Below are 20,338 nucleotides of genomic sequence, written 5' to 3'. Positions count from 1 at the left end.
CATGTTAGCATTGACATGTTTGAGCTGCGCCAAATCCGAAGTGAATAAACAAGAACTCACCATTTTACCGAGGTTGTATATCAGACTATTTGTTGGTTGAGACCAGTGGCCAAGCAACCAGTGAGCTAGCTGTTTCCCACTGTTTCCAGCCTGTATGCTAAGCTAAGCTAAGCTAAGCTAAACTAAGCAAAGCAAAGCAAAGCAAAGCAAAGAAAAGCAAAGCAAAGCAACTGCTGGCTGTAGCTTCACAGCGTGGTATCACTAATGTAACTTAGTAAGAAGCTAACTGGCTAAACTAAATGTATTCAAAAAATGTTGAATTAAAACATGTTTGTCGAACAAAAGGCTCTTTAGGATCTGACATTTTTTGTCAGTATTTGATTTGGATATTTAATCCTACACATAGACACACATAAACAAAGAAATGCACATAGAAAATTTTGTGTAGTGTATAATGCTCATTAGTCTCTAGAACACATTTTCAGACAACACATTAGGGTTTAGAAATCAACATATTTAAAGTTGCACTTCTATCACAGTGACATTATCTTTCCTTTTTGAAATGAACAAGTAAATAAATAAACAACACAAACAACAAGGTGGCACAACTACATCCCAAAAGAGAAAATAAAGATATGCTATCAAATGAAAAAGTATTATCAACACATAGCCTGATAATCAGACTGAATTGCCATGTCCAAAGGTCTGGAACCAGGTTACATTAGAAAAATCTTTTGCAGGACAATATATTTAGATGAAGGATTTAAATGAAGGCACAAACTGGGCAGAGATGTTGGGCAGGGAGTTCCACATTTGAAGTCTTAGCTCTAATGTGTCAGCAGGTGGTGCTATTTGTTTGTGCTATTTGGGAAATCTCTTTAAAGTCTACATTTCTGCACTGCTGCTAATCCAGAAGTCCAAAATCCAGCTAAATTAATGATAGGTATGATTGGATGATGGTGAATGCACTGAAAGATATTCATGAAGAAACAGCAATAACAAATTAATTAATGAAGATGTTAGTTTTAATAATTCAAATGTTTTTGAATAATAAATGGAGAGAATATCACAGTGAAAGTTTCATCTTGTGCTGTAAAAAAATACAATATTTGCCTCTGAGATGGTGTGGAGTAGAAAAAAAAGTAGCAGAAAATGGAAATACGAATAAAATACAAGTGCCTCGAATTTGTGATTATCTACAGTAGTTAATGTATTTACTTACATTCCACCACTAGTTATACTTCACCACTGGGAAATACTGAAGTACCTACAAGTAGTTTCATGAATGTACTTTCCACCATTGGTATGCTTTGCCAAAATTGGCAGTTGATGTTTTTTACAGGCACTAATATTTGTGTACTATTATAAGACATCTGTCATATATGTGATGTATGGTATCCTCTGATGGCGAGCAGTGGCCTCTAACCATGCCAGTAGTATGGAGTTAGCTTACATGCTAACATTGCTAATATTAACACCGAAGGGCTTTTGTGCTCTTAACTTGTCCAAGCAAATGGCAGGAAATTAATAAATTCTGACAGTACTTGAGTGATGGTGTTTCAGTGTTCTTAATCGGTGCTGCCAGTCGATTGTCTGGGAGATAAACACAGAACACTTGTCGCTAACTTGAAAGAGCTAACCCTTTGTGTTCTGGGTTAGCATTATTGCTGCTGCTAGCTGCAATTCACAATAGATAGCTAGACACGACAGATGCTGTCAATGTATGTGTGCATGAATTTACCTCTAAAAAGTAATTTGTGTCTTTTTTCTAAATACTGCAAAGGTGTATAAGCTATCATCACAATGTGGCAGTGAGTTCAAAACCCTGCTGCTGTGCATGCATCAAGGATTCCCTTGATTACTTGTAAAAAGATACAACACAATTAACTAGCTAAATGCTAAAATTAGCCAAAACGAATGCAGTTCGATACAGCCCTTTTCCAAAATCAATCTTCATGAAGGTTCAAATGTCGGATTTTTGCTGAAACTGTTTTACCCGAGGTGTTGATTCAACTTTCTGTTCACTTTGGAAACTGTGTACAGAGAGGAGTTACTTTTATTTTGTCCACTCCATCTACAATCAATCTCAATAAAAGTAATAAATCTTAGAATGCCTTAATAAAATGATGAGGCCCCGGTTTATTGCACAATCCAGATAGTGTTACAGTCACACATTAAGTCGCAGAGTTTCATTTCTCTTAATGGAAAACCTCTCTTATCGGGTCTCCAAGGAGGGTAACAATACGAATACCCTCTTTAAAAATCTAAAATGATCTCAGTTCTTGATGCCATTATCGGCTTGTATCAGTGTTACTTCGGCTTTTCTGTCCCTTTTTCTGAGACCGGTCTTTGATATAGCCTAATTATTTGGCTGTTGTGTAGTTTTTTCCACAAATTCTTCTCCAGAATATAGTCGTGGTTGATGTAAAAAACAACATTGGTTTTAACAGTCTCGACATAGTAGTTTGAGTATTTGTCGTAGTCGTCAGTCATGAATCCATATGCGCTCACCTAAGAATGACAAAAACAACAGGGATGGTTGAGAATAACTCACATCAAGAAATGACTTGTTAAAAGACAAAATTTGACATTTTGAGAAATACACTTGTTCAATTTCATGCAGAGTTAGATGGGAGGACCGATGCTACTCTAATGTCTGTCCGAAAAATTGGAAGCTAAAGCCAGCAGCTAGCATGTGGACAAGTTTTAGTAATATTAACTTACAGTGTCACAGGTGTGCAGAGCCAGGAAGAGAGTAAATGCCCCATTGGTTGGTCTGACTATTGGCCAGTATGTGGAGTTCAGATTAGCAGACATTAAGAACCTGTGAACATCAAATATATGCACATCAAAATCAGTCTTTTAGCTATATGACAAGACAAACTACGGACTCCAACACAACTATTAAATTAATAGTTTTATTAAAGGAAGTAAATGACCCGAGAAGCTCTATTGCTTTTAATTTGGGACACCTTGTCAACTCTTATCTTTATATATTTTTTGCCATTTCTATAATTTTTAGTCTTGTAGTTATTGTTTGTAATGTTATTAACATTTTACTTTTAATTTTTATTCCTGCTTGACGTTGTTTTTAAATTTTGTTTTATATTCTTGTTTTATATTTTATTTTCTATTGTCATCATTGTCATTATAAACCATAAAAATTTATGAAGTTTGGATGGGATCGTGAGAGGAGGTTGACCTGTTTCTCACGTATCTGAGGAAATCCTGGTGCAGGACATAGAAGCGGCTCTTGTTGTACTGCCCGCCATAGTACGTCCTTGGCCTGGAGGATTAAAATCCAAAAGTCAGAAGTGATAATGAAAGAATGACATAATGAAAGTGGGTTTTGTTAGGTTTTGTCTTCACAATGCCATGAATGTGCTCTGCTGGAGCTTGAGACAAAGCTGGATAAGAAATGCTGCTTAAATTACGTCGCGTTCAGGGTGACTCAAGACTTAATCTGCTGCTGTTTGTGTCAGCAGCTGTTAACATGTGGGTGGATGTCGGCCTTGTCAGAGCACTTAAATACAGAGTTTTTATTGAAAATGTCAGTGAATGATTCACTTTGTTGCCTGAAGTGTGCCACTGGAGCAACTCTTAACATTTTCACAGTCTGGAGAACAAAACTTAATTCTTATGCTGCATCATATGTACTGTAAATGTGTTTCTGTACTAAAAATATATAAAGAGTTGATACTCACAGTCGGTTGTGATATGGGCTGGCTGAGATCCTTTCTCCCTTGAGAAGACCCTTAAGCCAGTTGAAATCTCTCATCCCCTCAGGAATCAGCACGAATTTTATGCCCTGTCAAAAGGAAGTGGATGACAGATGAGTGTGTGTGTGTGTGTGTGTGTGTGTGTGTGTGTGTGTGGGGGGGGGGGGGGGGGGGGGGGGGAGACACACTGTCATTTCAGTACCTCATCATGAGGCGCCGATGTGTATCCATACTTCTTGAATATATACAGCGACATATTGATGGAGTGGGCTGTGTGAACGTACACCGACGTCCTGTTTCCTACGTCTTCCTCGTAGCCTTCGATGACTGCTCCGTTCATCCTGCCGCACACACACAATCCACATGTGGCTGAGTCTTTATTAACTTAAAAAACAAATTAAAACGATACCCACGAAGCAGACCCGTCATTGTAGTCATTCTGTATTCGTGACTTTTGCCCTGCTTGTGTGATTTGTTGCGCTGTCCTTCGTGCCGTGTCTGCTATAAAATGTAGATGATGTGTGTGCTGAACTGCGGCTAATAATTAAACATGTAGATAGGAGTGCATGGCGGCACCATGAAAGCTGGAACAAATGCATGTGTGTATGAGTCCAGTGAATTCAGTGAAAGTCACATATGCAGCTCTATAAAAGAAAAATTGACTTGCTGTGATGGCTTTGTACTGGCTGGTTATGGCTTTGTACAGCTGGATAAATAGCTCCATGTTGACTGAACAGCCTCTCAAACATCCTATGTTAAGCAAAATGCCACACACCATCTGTCAACGCGGATACATCAGACGATCTTTGTTTACTGTAAACCTCACCTCACCTCTCAGTTTATGACAGTATGCAGCGCCAGATAGTTCAAGTAGGATTTAGAAGACGTGCGCAAGACGTGGCAGATATTCCCAAAAGTCTTTTCTCTGCCCTCAGCCTCCAGACCACATAAGACCTTATCTAGTTTAAAAACCCAGACGCTTAGACTGGAGAAATGTAAACTTTTCTTCTTCGTCTTCTTCTTCTTCAAAAAAATACAAGATAAGATAAAACTTTATCGTCTGGGAAATTACGTTGTTACAGACAGCAAGAATAAAAAGGAGACATAGAAAAAGAACAAAATGCAGTAAAAATACCATTACCTTGAGAAGGAAGCCTCAAAATTCCACATAAATAAGATACGTATCGTAAAATACAGTGTTTTTGGACTATTGCACAGTTGAAAATATATAACACAGTAAAAACAATATGTAATATTGCACAAGATATTTGCGCAGATGTGATAGATGTGAGCAAATGTTAACATAAATAACGGCGTAGTGCAAAACGATTTTGCAGCTTTTATCCCCATCCAGACCACATTAGACCAGGTCTAGTTTAAAAAAAAAAAAAAAGCTATACTTACTGATAGCAATTATCAGTGTAATGCATCTTTTGCTGCTTTTGCCAGTCAAATTATACAGATGAAGGCTCATGCAGGTGTTGTCTCAGTAACACTGAGGCGACAGTGGAGTTTATATGTTTATCTGCAAAGTGGGCAAGTTACAATTATTCACAGCAAGTGAGTATAACACTCTACAACATGCTGGTAAAGCAAACCCAGAGCAGCGCATATCAAGGCTATAATTGTTTGAGAAATACACTTATTTGCTTTCTTGCCAGGAGTCAGATGAAGACATTTATACCACTCAGTTGTCTGTATGATAATGTTTGTATGTAACAGGTTTCTTCTCTCCTTCTTTCTTACCGGAAAACATAATCATGAGCATCAATTTCTTTCCCCATTTTTGAGCCATTGAGGATCCCTGCAGTGCCCACCACAGCACAGCGCACACACCCATCACTGCCCGGCTTTGGATGGAGTAGTGGCTCTTTTGGCTTCGGGATCAACTTCACTGAAGACATCACATCTGCAAACCAAAAGAATAAATCATGCAAAACAGCCCGTTCTGCAAGCAAAGCTCACATGCATACTGCAAATGGTTTGCTAGGTTGCTGCTTGCAAGTGATTTAAATGTATTTACTCAAAGCAGCTGTAGGTACACTGAGTTTTGAGCATCCAGAAACAACGATGAACAAAAACAATAAAGTTGTGGGCATAAAACTAAAACAATGAACTGAAAGATGCTAAAAAGCTTTGTAAAACTAAGAGAAACAGCAAATTCAAGTGGTAACTCTCTGTGAGTCCTTCACTGCCTTTCATATTTTATCAACTGTCAATATAAAAATATTCATCAGAGCAGCTTTAAACTCTAATATTAAGGTGCACATATTCACCATTAATAACCTGCATATTAATAGCATATTGTCTATTAGTCATTATAAAGTACTTATTAATGCTGTACTCGGCATGAGCATATTCTCTAACTAGTAGGTCCTTCATGAAGAGTTTTCCCTCATTGACCTCCTAATTACTGCTTATTGATAGTAAGTAAAGAAGCTGTTGTACATGAATTCTAAATAACCTCCAATCTCCAGAATGAGGCATTAATAAGTTCTTTAAAATGACTAATAAAAAGCTAAAATGCTAATAATATACATGCAAATAAGCAACTAGTTAATGGTGAATATGTGTGCCTTAATATAAAGAGTGAGCAAAGCTTGTAATAATGATGAAGTTGACAGAGGGAGAAAGACTTTTCTTGCTAAATCTGAGAATTTTTGTTTTTATTTTTTTTGTCAAACTGCTAACAAAAAGATAAAACAGGTTCGAAAAATTCACATCCCTCAGTGTATCACAGCTTTGGTTGTGGTGCCAAAACAATAGGATGAGTATCCAAGATAATAACTGTGTGTCGACCACACATAGTGATTATGAAATACAGACTTAAGATACTTGGCATCGCACAGACGCTAACAGACCAACACCCACCGTCATACTTGTACCCCATAAATCCAAAAGGGTTGTTAAAGTGTGAAAGTCGGTTCCACTCGCTCATGTTGATGTTGTCTTTGTGCAGAAACAGACGTATGTTGGGAAGAAAAGCCTCCTTGAAGCTCTCAGAGTTTTGCACAGACTGGGCACATGTCTGAGAATGTAGGATAAGATATTAAACTATGAAATATTTTTAAGAGGAAAAAATACACAGAAAACGTGAAGCCAGTGATTTATTGAAGGGCCATGCAGCTGAAGATACAGCAGGTAAAATTAGGTGATGGACAATCAGGAATCAGTCCTCACTCGAGTGTGATTGATTAAGTGCAGTGATACTGTTTGAAAGCATTAAAGAGGAAAGCAAAGAGAAAATCCACCAAAGTCCCATCAAAGACACACGACTGAACGAGCAGCAGTGCAGACACCAGCCATGTTTACCCACTCCCACAAAGTTAATGCTTGTCTTTTCTGTCACATCTTGTCTTAACATGCTTACAGAATTCCTGGGTGGGGCGTCCTGGTTATAAACGTCCTCAAAATCCCACCGAGGAAGCTTGTTGAAGGACTTAACGGAGAGGACGGGCATGGGTGTCTCAGCCACAGCAGCATGTGTGGAGGCCCTGATTTTTAGCGTTGCCGCTGGGTTTGTCTTCGTCAACACAGCAGGAAGTGGAGTAGAGTTTTTTTTCTTATCCCACAACTTAATATCACTGAAAAAGAACCTGACATCACCTCTGTGTCTGTTGTTTCCCAAGGCAGCAGCCCAGCTGAGTGACAAGAAGAGCATCAGATGCAACATAGAAGAATTAACAAGCTACACTTCAGGTGACTTAAAGAAAGAAACTGTGCTTGGAAATGTGCTGATACACATTTTTTTTGAAGTAAACTGACAGAATTTGCAACCAGTTTAACTGAAAATATTACAGATTTAAACATCCTTAGTGGTTTTATCTGAAGTATTTCCTCTAGATTAAACACAAATAAAACTTACCTGATGCTGCCTGAGAAACGTCCCCATGATAAAATTAAAAGCACAGCAGCGGTTGAGATCACAAGCAGCACAAAAAAAACCGTGAAGGCTTTGCGAACCATCCCTGAGACTCAGACGTTGGCAGTTCAATTAAACAGGGAGTGTGTTTGAGGTTTGCTTTCCCTCCTGGAGTTCGTGGCCCAGTGGAGTCACAAGACGTACTTGACACCACTTGTCACTTAAAGTGTGATTGGGCGGTGCTACTACAAAGTTAATGAGACAGATACACAAAACAAGAGAACTCTCTCACACACACACACACACACATACACACATTCACATTGGTACATAATGTGGTTTATTACACAACCGAGGGGAAGTCAGAAGAGACTTTATAGGATGTGTACCTGTCAGAGAGTTAATGAAGATAACATTGAATTTTAAAAAAGGTGGATAATAAATGAACATGTTTTCTTCTTTCATTATAATACAAAACTAAGTTATTCCTTTTAGTCCTTATTAGCACACGTAGCTAGAATATCCTGCTCTGGGCTGGAAAAAGTTCAGCTTCTTTGGTCTTCGTGTTGGCTGCGGTGGAGAGGACAGCAACAAAACAACACAATACAATAAAGGAAGGAAGTGATATTCAAAGGAGCGAGCGGCCGATGAGTGGACTGTACGGCTGTGTTGAATACTGTGAACACGATTATTGAAGTATTTGGTGTACTGGAGTAGTCCTTCAGTAGCGCTCACAGGTTAAAGAGCGCAATCAGAGGCAAACAGGAAGGGTCGGAGAGGAGTCTCAGATGGAGTAGAGTCGGAGTTGCTCCTCCATGTCTCCCTCGGACACCTCCCCAAACGTCTCCTTGTTGTCTTTCAGCAGCTGGAAGATGGCAGCCAGCTGCTCACGTTGCACCCTGGGAAGACAAAAATCATAAAACTGAGCGCTGACAGAAACAAAAAATCCTGCACACCTTTGATCACTTGTACAAACTTTATAAATGATGCTCATCGGGTGAAATTCATAAAAACAGCAGCTTCCAAAGTCCAAATGTAGGCACATGTCAAACGAGAGAATAATTCAATTCATGGAAGAACCAAACAGAATGTAAAGGCACTGTTTGACATTTGGGGAAAATTTGCTTTGCTTATTTGCTTTCTGGCAAAAAGGTGCCTGCTGCTCGAGGAAAAAAAGGGCCTTTCTGTGTGGAGTTTGCATGTTCTCCCCGTGTTCACCTGGGGTATCCTCCGTAAAACATACCCCCACTAAAAACATGCAAGAAGATCACCACCTGACCAATGGTGACGAAACGGAATTGGGTCCCCGGGCGCCGCTTGGATGGCAGCCCACCGCACCTGGTCTGCCGTGGAGGAAGGACGACCAGGATGGGAGAAATGCGGAAGACAAATTTCACCTTCGTGTGCAGTGTCCAGCATGTGCATGTTGTGTGATAATAAAGGGGAATGTCTCCCCCTGATTCTTCTTCTTCTAACATCAATGTTCAGATGGCTACCACTCTTTGTGCTAAGCTAAGCTAACCTGCTGCTGGCTGTAGCTTCATGTTTAACAGACAGATTCAAGAGTGGTGTCAGTCTTCTCATCTAATTCCCCTCCAGAGCTGTGCAATAACTTTGTAGTTTCGAGGTCCAACAGCAGCTTAGTCAGGAATTAACATCAGCGTCACACTACTACTACAAGACAAGGAGACACAAAAGGGACTGATATGATCAGGGATGCACCAATACCAGTATTGGGCATCAGGTACAATTCTGTGCGCATGTACTTGTAGTTAAAATCATAAAACTACTCTGATACTACGCCACCTGATACCACCTCTCAGCAAAGTGGCGTTAGCCTGATGTTGACAGTTGGACAGGAAGGCAGAGAAGGAGTAATGTCGACAGTTTGGAGATATTTGAGGATAAGAGATGATGACAAAAGTAGAGCTAAACTGTCAAGAGGAGAAGTGAGAAGAAGCTCCTTTTGACAAACAATCTCATAAAACACAAAGAACCAACATGACGCTAACGCTAGCAGACACAACAATAACCAACTCCAGAAACAGCCCACGATTTCCAGCCGGCATCGCATCCCAGAAACTGTTTTTACAAGACTGGACCAGACCAGGAACATTAGAGTCCGATTATGAGCTCCCCAACAATCTCACTGCTCACACTTTTGGAAAAAACAGATCAGTTGATGGTGCACAAACGCCTGGAGCATTGCAAACCATTTGTTAGCTGCTGTCTCGTCCAACACTCGACCAGTTTCAAAAAATGTCGTGTCCATTAGTCAAAAACATGGGAAAATAAAATGAAGAGCTAATATTTGACCAGAATTTCTCCTATTTTGTCCCTGCATAGAAATACAAAAGGTGGGTGTGTGTGTGTGTGTGTGTACAAGCACTGAGCATGTTGGACCGTGTAATGGTATTAATATGTACTCGTATCTGTATTCGGTATCGGCAAGTACCAAAACGTACGTACATGTACTTGGTCTGAAAACAAAAGTGGCACGTGTGATTGGTCCATTCACAGCCAATTTAAATAAAAGGAAAACAGGTCCTCTGTGAGCGCTGCTCGTTTAAACTCCTCCGACAGAAATATTATCCCGGCTGTTTACCCTCCTGACATCTGTGACCACAAACTACATGATATATTTCTCTCATCAACGTATAAACCTCTTAATCTTCCCATCACGCTCTCTATTCCCGTGTGAATGAACAGCTTTGGATTGGACTACAGGTCCCACTGCCGCGTTCCACTGACTCCTCCTTGTGGCAGGACAGAAGAGAGGCCTCGAAGGATTAAACAAACACACCTCAGTCAGAGGTGGCGACAATCAACACCAGCTGTGACACCTGAGGATCACACATCTAATTCGGAATAGCTGTTGGGGGGGCTGGGTATGTGGGATCAGGTGAGCAACACTGCACAGTTACATCAGTCGCTTCGTGGCCACATGAGGATAAAGAGCTGATGAGGCCAAAAATCACTGCTGAGGTCAAAACTGAGCAAAACGGCACTGGAGTAGCTTCCACACAATGGCCAGAAAGTGACGTCCCTGAGACAAACGGGTGAGTTTAACTCATACTTTACCACAGATTTGCTCCTTTTCAGGCTTACAGACTGTTAAAGTCTGTGTTGGAGTGTATCCTGCAATGATAAGAGCAGGGTATGCAGATACATTACAGAAAAAACAAACATTTCTGTCCTCTGTTTCCTGTTTCTCCCCCCCCAGCAGTCTTTAAGTCTCGTGTCGTTCACCCTTCAGCTAATGCCTGGCAGAGACTCAATCTGGCCTTACGCAGTCTAGCCTGAGGAGGACGGCTGACACAGCAGCTAAACGTGGAGGAAAGCTCTGAGCGAAACACCTGCAACACACAAACCCACGTGAAGACAGCGAAGGGAAGATTAGAGGGAGGAAGACGAGGACAGAGGGCAGAGCAGCTACCAGGAAACAAGGGAACTCCATGTAAACATTGTTGGAATCAATGAAGGGTTTAGACTTTCAGTACAGTTTTGCTCTGTTTTGGGAGAACAAAGCCAAATTTTGAGGAATTTACTGTTATAATTACTACACCTCCACAACTTTGCAACCCAAAGAAATGTTCTTATTGATGGCTTTATGATGGTAAATACATCAATTATTTATTGTGTTTTAGATCAGTTTTAAGCCATTAAGAAGAACAACTTCTGGGTTACCAGGTTGTGGAAAATCCTCCTCCAGGTTCAAGCTTTCAGCTCGCTCCTTAGTTCATCAGGGAGGCCCCACAAATGGATTGTTGATGTGTTAGAAGGGTCACGCCAATGAACTGATCTTATTAATGGTTCATAAACTACACAGGGTGGCTTATCAGATAGCGGCATCCATGTTTGTAGTTTTCACTGACCTCTGCTCCTCCTCCAGCTCCTCTGTGGACATCATCATTTGCAAGTGGTGGGATCGCGCCTTTCCAGGGACGTACTTCAAGGAATCATTTTCATCTGATTCCACTTTATCTGATGAACCAGAATAAATGTTGATTAGAAATCAGCACCTGAGGTATTAGAAGTATATAGTTCAAATATCTGACTCACAACTCTCTCAAAGAGGGAAAAGTGCTCACCGTTGATGCCCGGGCTCTCTGTGGCTCCTTCAGTCTGGGGGTGAGAGAAAGCACATTTTAGGAGCTCCTTATCAGAGAGCCCGATGAATGACCTCGGGCCCCTCCCTGACGAGGCCTCGGATGACGAGTCTGCCTCTAAGCTCATGGATGTGGAGGAGGAGTGCTCAACAGGTGCTACCAGTTCTTCTGTGTGAGCGTGGGGGTGTTCCTCCTCCTGTCAGAGAATTAAGGTCAGCTCAGGGGCATTTTTCCCACACTTTTCCCCCCAAAACTCGAGCGATTAATGCATTTTATTTGCATCTGTGTGCACGTCCTGGCGGCCAGGCGCGGATTAGAAAGCACTGCAAAGATTTTTGGCTTAAGAGAAAGCTCCAAACAAACCGATTTAACCTCTCGTGTTACCTGTACTCCTCACCTCTCCTCGATGCTGATCTGGCTTACACTGGGCAGAGGTGTGGTGTGGAAAAAAAATCCGAGGTTATCTGTTCATATTTTGCTCCCTTGAGTGGTGATTTGACCTCTGTGTCCCTGTCCTGACCTGTTCTGTCCAGCATGGCCAGGGAGGGCCATGACAGCTACCTGAGCGCTGCAACTGGCTCACCCTGACAGTTTTCCATTAGTCTTGGGTGCCAAAGTGCCCCTTTCTAAATAAGACAAAAGCCACGTTCCTTCTTTCTCCTGTCTGATGCCAATTTAGGCCGAAAGACTCAACAGAAAACAGTTGAACTGATGCCCTCTCTGCTCAGTGCCTGTTATTCCTCTGCACACCAACACAGCTGAGTGGGACGCCGTCTACTAGAAAGCATCCACATTTAAGCTGCTTATGTCAGGATACTTGTACTTACTTGTGTAGCTCCATTTTGCGCTGCTTTACACCTCAACTCCACAGCGTCTTTCAGGGGAATATTGCATTTGCAAACTGAGATGTGGCTGCAGCTAAGTAAAAATGCTGCTTATGCTACACGTTAAGGCATCTGTAGTCATAATATATGAGACAAAGCAGCACTCCTAAAGCTAAATGAGCACGTTCACATTAGTTTTAGTTTAGAGCTTTAAATGCAGGTACTTGCAACTGAGTATTTCCTTCCACCTACTCTGAATACTTCCTCCACTCCTGCTTACATTACTGCACTAAATGCATCATATTTTGAGCTGCAGCTCGTTTGCATATTCAGGTTTTTGATTAAATGAGATATCTGTGGATGTCATTAGACTACCTTTAAAATAATAACAATATTAATATTGATTGCACTGCAGTTCATTCTGATCATAACACAGGACCTAAAGCTGTTACAGTATTTTTTCCATTATTGCTTTGCAGCTTTCGCAGAAGCAAAGGATTTGAGCTTCTTCACCTGTGACCGGACAGGTGAACTGTACCTGAGTGCGGGGGGGGCATGAAAACAGATTTACAGCAGGACCACGTCAGGAAACACAAACATCCAGACTTCTCCTGCGGGAGACTTACTGAGAGCACAGACTTCACTACATCCCAGTGATCGTGGGAGCTCCCGCTGATCTCGCACCAGTCGTCCTCCTCCTTCTTCTTCGCCTTCGGGTCCGGGACGTGGCCGTTCTGCCTCGGACCCGACGGATCTAATCCCGGTCCGTCCCCTCTGTGTCCGAAGTACCGCCGCGGGTTCGCGCAGTCGGCCGCAGACGAGGAGCCGTTGAGCAGCGATGTTGCGACCACGATGGCGAGGAGCGTGAAAATGGCAGCCGATAATATGAAAGTTAGCTCCATGGCGGGTGTCGGGGCGATGCGGCTCCTCCGTCGTCGCTGTCTTCTTCACGCGCAGGTGTCCATCCCGCTGCTTGAAGTAATCCTCTCCGCGCATCGACGCTAACGAGCGGCGTTTACGGGATATGGTACAACCTACTCGCAAAGCAGGACGTCACGTCCTCCGTCGCCGCCCCCCACCCATAGCACCGCCCGCCCCACGTACGCCGGTGTGTATATCCCCGCAAGTGTGGCTGGCACGTCGCGCTGCAACGTGCTCAGATCTCCTCACCTTTTTTTGTTGTTGTTTTTGTCGTTAATCTCATCAGAGTGAAATGGTTTGTGACAGAACGCGTGCATCGTCTGATGAAGTCCAGCAGGTGGGGGAGGAAAGGTGCGATCACCTGCCATCGGTGTGTGAATTCATATGTACAGAAAAGCGTCTGCCAAATGACTAACTGTTAATTGTTTACGGCCGGTTTCTGATATCAGTGCAGTGGCCGAAGCTTAAAGTTCAGTCTTCACACTGAACTGAGTGTGAACAGTCGGTGTGTTTGGTTGCACTGACCCGAAATAAACTAACCCTGATATTTTTTTGATACTGTTACTAAAGTACTTGCACTCAAGTACTGTCTTTAAGTACACATCAGAGGTGCTTTTACTTTGAGTCTTTTCATGCCTCTTTTTACTCCCCTATAATTATTTGGAAGCTTTAGTTATTTTATTACTTTATTAAATCCTGCTCTTAAATCTTTGACAGATTAAATCACAGAATCTAAGCAAATACGTACAACAAATACATGTGGAGGGAGTGTGAACACCACTATGTAAATGTTTACTCACATGTGACCAGATAAGTACACCATGTAGAGAAAAGGTGATGTTGGCAGGGGTCCACACATTTTCAATCCCAAAGTATCCGACCACAGAAAAAATGAAGCCCACAGTGAGATGATAAATGAACCTGGACAGACTGCGCTCGGTCTCCTAAACTGTCACATCTATACTTTCAGTATGTGGTTGTATAAGACTGATGCAGATCAGTGAGGATAATATTGGATATGGCATCAAGCGGATAATAAAGCTTGAGCCGTCGCGCATCTGATTGATGGATTGGCTGACAAATTCCAAAAGACATCCAAATATAAGATTTTATCCACCTGTACCACCCTTAAATAAAAATATTTCCTAAGTTTTAGCTCCAAAAACTGCTCTCCAATACATCCGACTCTGCTGATGTAACAGACGTCACAGAAATAAATATACATTTAACAGCATGGCAACATTCACGTCGACAACTTATTTACAACAAAGATGTTTATTCGCATTCACCTGAAGCAATTACAAGACAATTGAGAGTTTCACAGAGGAATAGAATACACACACAAAAAAAAAAACATTAAGCAGCCTTGACTGCCCTTTAAACCCTTCACTAGGAGTCACACTGGACCCAATTTCAAAAAGCGAGCAAAACCAGTTATTAACAGTGGATGAACCACAGAAGGGGGACAGAGGAGAGGAGGAGGATTAAGGAGAAAAGGAAGGAGGAGAGAATCTGTACAGCACATGGAGGGAAGGAGAGGTCACAAGACAGGAGAGGATGGTTGATCTGCCACACCTGTGAGCTTACAAACCGGCAAACGGCAGCGGAGGGTCGAGCCCCGGAACAGCGCCGGGCACTCAGCACCGCAACACGCCACACCATGTCACCACCGCACTGCACCGCATCTTAACAGCTAACCAGCATTACTCAACTGCTACACAACTGCGCCTAGTGCACAAAAGATACACAAGAAAGAGGGTTAGAGTCATAGGAAAGCAACTTTAACTAGACAGAAAAAGAGACTTGACAGAAAAGAAAATGCTGCCGGATTAGCAAGTCACAAATTAAGTGGCACTGCGATACTTTAATGTTTTGCTTTTATGTCACTGTACAGTCAGCCATTTTTTTCATAAGAGCTGTGTGTCATAGCTGTGAAGGCTCTGAACATCCAACATGACACCATTTTCTACTTCAACTCTGCAGATAAAACTCTTTCATAACATCTACAAAGAGTATCAAACAAAGGATTTCCTTAAAAGAAATCTACGTTAATTCAAAAAAAGAACATACAGTACAAATTTAATCAGAATGCAAAAAACTCCAATTTAAATGAGAAAAAAACCTTACAAATCCCTTTCAATATGCTCAACGTTACAAACAATGATCACATCGAAGTTACAGAATTTATTAAGGAAAAAATCAAGTCAAATCAAACATTTAAAACATTTTAGACCAAGCTCCAATAACCTTTCAGTCTGCATTCAGTGGTAAGAGTGGAGTCCACTTGCTCAATGTGGGACTCTTCCTGATGTCCTCAGCAAAGGCTCAATCATCTGAGATCTGGAAGGAAAGACAGAGCAGAGTTGGCAAGAGCAAAAACAAAAAGGCCATTTTAAGTCCTGCAGCTGGATATTTAAATGCTTTGATCTCCCCTTACACAACATTTATCAAACTGCCTTTTGGGGGGCATCCATCTTTGTGCAGTATACCTAACATTTCTAGTAATTTTCACATTGTTTACACACCTTTCTTGGCCCCCTCTCCCAAAACAAAACTAGCTCTAACAATACTCTTACACTCGGGCATATGTGGAAAAACAAACCTCGGGGTCCGTTCCCTTTGTGAGAGGCGGAGGAGACCACAGGCACGGGTGGGAACAGTGCTCAGTGCATCTGCCTGTGATCCCCGTGAACGTACCTCACACCACCACCTCATACACCAACTGACAGCCCGAACCACCGCCATGACGACCTGCTCCATAGCAACCACCGTTGCCTTGGTGACCTGCTCCTTAGCAACTGCCATCGCTCTCAGCAACAGGCAGGTCACATGGGCGGGTCACACACTAACTGCTCTCACACTGCCACACCCCCATCTCCTCCTCCTCCTCCTCCCTTTGCAAACAGGACTCCGCAGCTTGGAGGAAAGAATTCCACATTTAGGTAAACGTTTTGATTGAAGCACCCCACGTCCCTCCCATGCACACTCACATGAGTACAAATGTGATTAATAACACCCAATTTTGAAATATATGATACAACAGGTCACATCAACCCAAATGTGCTGATGCCTGTGTGTGCTTTCGATTGGCTGAATGTACAGGCAAAGTAAAGCACACACAGAACTTGCACTGTGGACAACATCAGTCCCAATTTTATTTTAATGTCTAAAAACATTCAGGATTCTACAGACTATGTAGCTTATGTGCAAATGGCTAATGTAGCATCAAGGCTGCAGAATACTAACCCAAGTGATGACAGATAGCCATCCCAGATATAATGAGCAAATAATATGATCCACCCTTTCCCCTGAATACCGTCATTGTGTCCAAGTTTGGGTTAGCACTCTGCTCCGTTGTCCTCTGGAGATTTAAGCCTACTCTTGGATTTGGACCTGGACCTGGACCTGGACTTGGATCCTCTGTTGGACGCCGGGGTCCGACTCCTTGACTTGGACCTGGAGCGGGACCGGGATCTGGAGGGAGACTTTGACTTGCTCCGTCTGGGGGTTCTGGACTTGGACTTCGACTTGGACCTGGACCTGGACCTTGACCTGGATCTGGAGTAGGAGCGGGACCTCGAGCGGCTGTAGTGGTGGCGGCTTCTGGATCGGGAACGGCTTCTGCTCCTGGAGCGGCTGCGGCTACGCCTGCGGCGGCGAGGACTGGCCGAACGGCTGCGGATACAAAGAGAAGTAGTTCAGAAAAATGAAGTGTCTCTCAAGTTGTGTTAACGATCAACCACCTACCAAAACAACTGCTCAGGGATAGCTGCACTAAAGAACTGTAATAATTACTTATTAATGCATTAGCTGACGTTACAGGGACCAAAGGAGTCACTGGCTAATCACGAAAATAATCTGTAAATAACAGATCCACTGTAGCATAACAGACGCCTACACTACATAAGGCACAGATTGATATAATAACTACACTATGACGGCTTACGTGTACTATTAAACAAAGTGCTGCAACAGCGTGGGAAATGTTGCTTGCATGATATTTATAGCGTTATAGTTAAACAAGGGGGAAACTATTCAAGATGTCACTTTCGTTTGTAGCTATGTTAGCTCTTAGCGTATACCATGTGCTTGTCGTCGCCTTTTTCCTTTAGCAAAACATAAACGACATCCTCAACTAAACTTCGTGACACCGACATGTACCTCCTGCTTCTGCGACCGTACCCTCCATATCTGCGTTGCGGAGCACCTCTCCGGCTGTACATGGAGTCCGGAGGTCGTCCGTAGCGAGCCATCTGCACTCGAAGCTCCCGCCCGTCAAGCAGCGCGCCGTCCATAGCGTCCATGGCGTCCTCAGCGTCGCGCTTGTCGAGGAATCGCACGAAAGCGAACCCGCGACTCTCCTTCGTGTACCTGTCCCGGGGGATATATACATCTCCCACACGACCGTACTTCTCGAAAACTCGGCGCAGAGTCTCCGGCGAAGTTCGGTAAGTGAGGTTGTCCACTTTCAGGGAGGTCATCCCCTCAACGTCTGGCGGCGGCCTTCCGTAGCTCATTTTCTTCGTCTACAAGAAACAGAGCAGGACAGTTAAGACGAAAACCGTTCGCCCCTCCTGTTAGCTAGAACAGTTAATAGTTAGTCTGTAAACCTCCAGTTCGTGTATTAAACTCAAATTCGGTCTAATTTTAGCAATATTGTGCCCAGGCCGTATATCGTACCGCGCTGCTTTCACGTGAAATGGCGGCAATAAAGCTTCCTTTTCTGTTCTCTTTGCGCCCCCGTTGGCTTCTTCTAATTGGTCGTTTGACAGTCCACCTTCCTTCACGTTAACCGTCACACCGCCCTCTGTCGACGGGGAGTCGCAAATGACGGCGATGTCAGACCGTTATTCTGCCTTTGTTCTGCTTTGTTTCACTAAAAAAACACCCTACAAGATAAAACTAGTGAACTTATGGTTACTCTCTATTTTTAAGCCCTAAATATTCTCATTTTGACTCCAGTGTCGTAGCACAACTCCCACACATTGATGTCTATGACCCTACTTGTTGCGAAAAAAAAAAAAAAAAAAAAGCTTCAATAAGCTTTTTATACTCTTACACGTTGTAAAGCTAAATTGACGAGCTTTTACTGGCGTCTCCACTCATGTCCGGGGGGTGATGTTGTTTCTGCTCGGCGTGTGCTCCACAGAGGCGTCCTCCCTGCACTGCAGTCAGCGCCACTCGCACATTTGGCGTAGGAAGGTCACGTTACAAAGCGGGTCGGCAGTCGCTGCTGAGGAGGACTGCGCAAAAACCACGGCCCGGATTTGTGCCCGACTGACGTCATGTGGAGCCACAGACCTCTTTGACAGGATCCAGCAGCGAAAAGCACCGGGGATATATGAGCAACATCCAGCCGGGAGATGCCGTTTTGTGCCACATACTCGCCCGTGAAGTAAAAGCCAGACACGGAGATTTCGCTCGGCTCGATCGCGCGATTGCGGCGCACCATGAGAGCGCTTATCCGTCTTTAAAGGGACTCCCGACGGCTGCTTTCTGCCTCAAAACGAGCCGTCGACCAGGGAGGGATAAGCAGCCAGAGAACAACTACTAATCCCCAGGACGGTCACATTCACGGCAGGGCTTGGACCCGAGAGAAATGGACAGGGCAGCACGAACTGGATTAAATGAGTGAAGGAGACGCGGCGAACAAAGCGAACCTCCAGTGTTATGCCCGTTAACCCGTGCGCTCTTCATCTGGCTGGAAATGGGAGCTTTAACGAGCAGACAAAACATAGGCGTGGAAGAAGTGGACATTCCGTCCAATTCGGTGTACCGCTATCCGCCGAAATCCGGTAAGTCACCGAACAACAGGTCACACCGGGGCCGGTTATCGCTTATATGCCTGAAAGCACACTGCAGATGATTTGCGTCGAGCTTTATGGGGGGAAATAAGAAAAAGTAGCGTGGACATCACCATCAAAGCCATCAGCATCATAGCTGACAGGCCTTCAGGGCACGCGAGCCTGTAACCAGGTGGAGCTACCTGTGGAGAGAGGGGAGGACTGATTTATCTGCTTTCAACTTCTTCTCCCCACATTAGATAACTTTGCATTTACTTCGTGTCCATTTAATCGTGTATTGTCATTTATTTCTGGCACTGCAGCGCTGCTGTATTGTGCAACACAGGGACAGATCTGCTCGTAGAGAGACACCTCTTTCCATTTATTGTCTCGTGTGCTGTGAGCGTCTGTCAGCAGGCAGCTGGACTTGTGTTGATGGCATCAGGACTGCCTCACTGTGTGACATGAATGAGCCATGATGGATCCAAATGAAAAGACCCCCATCAAGATCAGCTGTAGAGAAGTTTCATACATGGACATCCCTGGTGTGTTCAGTGGAAATTAGGGGTTTTGATGTGAAATGGGGCTTTTTTTTTTTTTTTTTTAAAGCAGAAAATAACAGAGAGAGGCTGAAAATCTCCACATTAACGTGGATTAGAGAATATTTTTTGCTTTATTGATTAAATGATTTGTCAATTTTTGTGTGTGTGATGAAGTACTTCAGCACTAATTTAGAGAGAAATACACAATTGCAATAGATCTGTTTGTTAGGTCACAAATGTATTTTTTTTTTCTATATGCAACTAATTATCTTCTTCATTATTGAGTGATAGTTCAGTTATTTTCTCGGTTAATCGTTAGTCATCAGACAGGTGAGCAGAGCCCGGTGTGACATTTTCAAGCAGTTTATTGGCACATATGAGTACGAAAACGAGCAAAAATTCACATTTGTAACCAGAACAGAAGCTTTTTGCTTCACAAATTTCTGTTGGTCGGCTAATTTTTTCAGCTTGAATCATTTAGTACAGAGAATCCTGTTTTACATATTCTTTGATCGGCAATTTCATGACTATAATGGCAATTTTGCCAGATTTTTATTGTTTATTCTTAAGGCAAAGCT

At 42.9% G+C, this 20,338-nt stretch overlaps 4 protein-coding genes across 23 annotated transcripts in view; 1 reads left to right on the top strand and 3 right to left on the bottom strand.

Moving 5' to 3' along the window:
• Window positions 1-2,310: 2,310 nt before the first annotated feature.
• Window positions 2,311-7,392, bottom strand: LOC143339276 (alpha-N-acetylgalactosaminide alpha-2,6-sialyltransferase 1-like). Its single transcript, XM_076760444.1, has 8 exons — window positions 7,090-7,392; window positions 6,591-6,747; window positions 5,466-5,628; window positions 3,922-4,060; window positions 3,705-3,808; window positions 3,203-3,286; window positions 2,725-2,824; window positions 2,311-2,511 (listed from the first exon to the last, which is right to left on the bottom strand). The coding sequence occupies exons 1-8, from the start codon at window positions 7,390-7,392 to the stop codon at window positions 2,311-2,313; spliced, it is 1,251 nt and encodes a 416-aa protein (XP_076616559.1).
• Window positions 6,810-13,542, bottom strand: mxra7 (matrix-remodelling associated 7). Of its 2 annotated transcripts, XM_076760781.1 has the most exons (5): window positions 13,141-13,542; window positions 11,673-11,886; window positions 11,457-11,565; window positions 10,663-10,719; window positions 8,376-8,480 (listed from the first exon to the last, which is right to left on the bottom strand). In XM_076760781.1, the coding sequence occupies exons 1-4, from the start codon at window positions 13,414-13,416 to the stop codon at window positions 10,686-10,688; spliced, it is 633 nt and encodes a 210-aa protein (XP_076616896.1). In that variant the 5' UTR covers window positions 13,417-13,542; the 3' UTR covers window positions 8,376-8,480; window positions 10,663-10,685. The 2 variants fall into 2 exon arrangements, with proteins under 2 accessions (XP_076616895.1, XP_076616896.1); XM_076760780.1 differs by lacking the exon at window positions 10,663-10,719 and having other exon boundaries at window positions 6,810-8,480.
• A 1,149-nt stretch (window positions 13,543-14,691) lies between these two features.
• On the bottom strand, window positions 14,692-19,222 carry srsf2a (serine and arginine rich splicing factor 2a). Of its 15 annotated transcripts, none has more exons than XR_013079312.1 (5): window positions 18,495-18,631; window positions 17,618-17,961; window positions 16,752-17,110; window positions 15,683-15,775; window positions 14,692-15,163 (listed from the first exon to the last, which is right to left on the bottom strand). XR_013079312.1 is itself a non-coding variant. In XM_076760252.1 (4 exons), exons 2-3 carry the CDS (start codon window positions 17,950-17,952, stop codon window positions 16,774-16,776), a joined length of 672 nt encoding a protein of 223 aa, XP_076616367.1. In that variant the 5' UTR covers window positions 17,953-17,961; window positions 18,495-19,105; the 3' UTR covers window positions 14,692-15,775; window positions 16,752-16,773. The 15 variants fall into 15 exon arrangements, 8 of the variants coding, with proteins under 8 accessions (XP_076616367.1, XP_076616364.1, XP_076616361.1 ...); XR_013079307.1 differs by lacking the exon at window positions 18,495-18,631 and adding an exon at window positions 18,116-18,236 and having other exon boundaries at window positions 17,597-17,961; XR_013079308.1 differs by lacking the exon at window positions 18,495-18,631 and adding an exon at window positions 18,116-18,236 and having other exon boundaries at window positions 15,683-16,351.
• rnf157 (ring finger protein 157) overlaps window positions 19,098-20,338 on the top strand; it is a 24,289-nt gene continuing 23,048 nt past the window's right edge. For all 5 annotated transcript variants that reach the window (XM_076760243.1, XM_076760240.1, XM_076760242.1 and 2 more), the window contains exon 1: window positions 19,098-19,230. In XM_076760243.1, coding sequence (XP_076616358.1) covers window positions 19,143-19,230 — 88 coding nt within the window. In that variant the 5' untranslated portion in view covers window positions 19,098-19,142. The remainder of the gene's footprint in view (window positions 19,231-20,338) is intronic.

Source organism: Chaetodon auriga, chromosome 20 (genome assembly GCF_051107435.1).
Source record: "Chaetodon auriga isolate fChaAug3 chromosome 20, fChaAug3.hap1, whole genome shotgun sequence".
NCBI lineage: Eukaryota > Metazoa > Chordata > Actinopteri > Chaetodontiformes > Chaetodontidae > Chaetodon > Chaetodon auriga.
Note: the sequence above shows the minus strand (reverse complement) of the source record. Positions and strands in the feature narration are given on the sequence as shown.

Excerpts from the sequence above, each read along its gene's own strand:
- LOC143339276 (XM_076760444.1), bottom strand. The coding sequence starts at position 7,392 with ATGTTGCATCTGATGCTCTTCTTGTCACTCAGCTGGGCTGCTGCCTTG. Across the intron at positions 3,287-3,704 it reads AGCCCATATCACAACCGACT|GCCAAGGACGTACTATGGCG; the intron begins GTGAGTATCAAC and ends TTAATCCTCCAG. Across the intron at positions 2,825-3,202 it reads CTCAGATACGTGAGAAACAG|GTTCTTAATGTCTGCTAATC; the intron begins GTCAACCTCCTC and ends TGATGTTCACAG.
- mxra7 (XM_076760780.1), bottom strand. The coding sequence starts at position 13,416 with ATGGAGCTAACTTTCATATTATCGGCTGCCATTTTCACGCTCCTCGCC. Across the intron at positions 11,887-13,140 it reads TAGTGAAGTCTGTGCTCTCA|GAGGAGGAACACCCCCACGC; the intron begins GTAAGTCTCCCG and ends ATTCTCTGACAG. Across the intron at positions 8,481-11,456 it reads GAGCTGGAGGAGGAGCAGAG|GGTGCAACGTGAGCAGCTGG; the intron begins GTCAGTGAAAAC and ends TTGTCTTCCCAG.
- srsf2a (XM_076760249.1), bottom strand. The coding sequence starts at position 17,952 with ATGAGCTACGGAAGGCCGCCGCCAGACGTTGAGGGGATGACCTCCCTG. Across the intron at positions 17,111-17,596 it reads TACGGTCGCAGAAGCAGGAG|CCGTTCGGCCAGTCCTCGCC; the intron begins GTACATGTCGGT and ends TTGTATCCGCAG.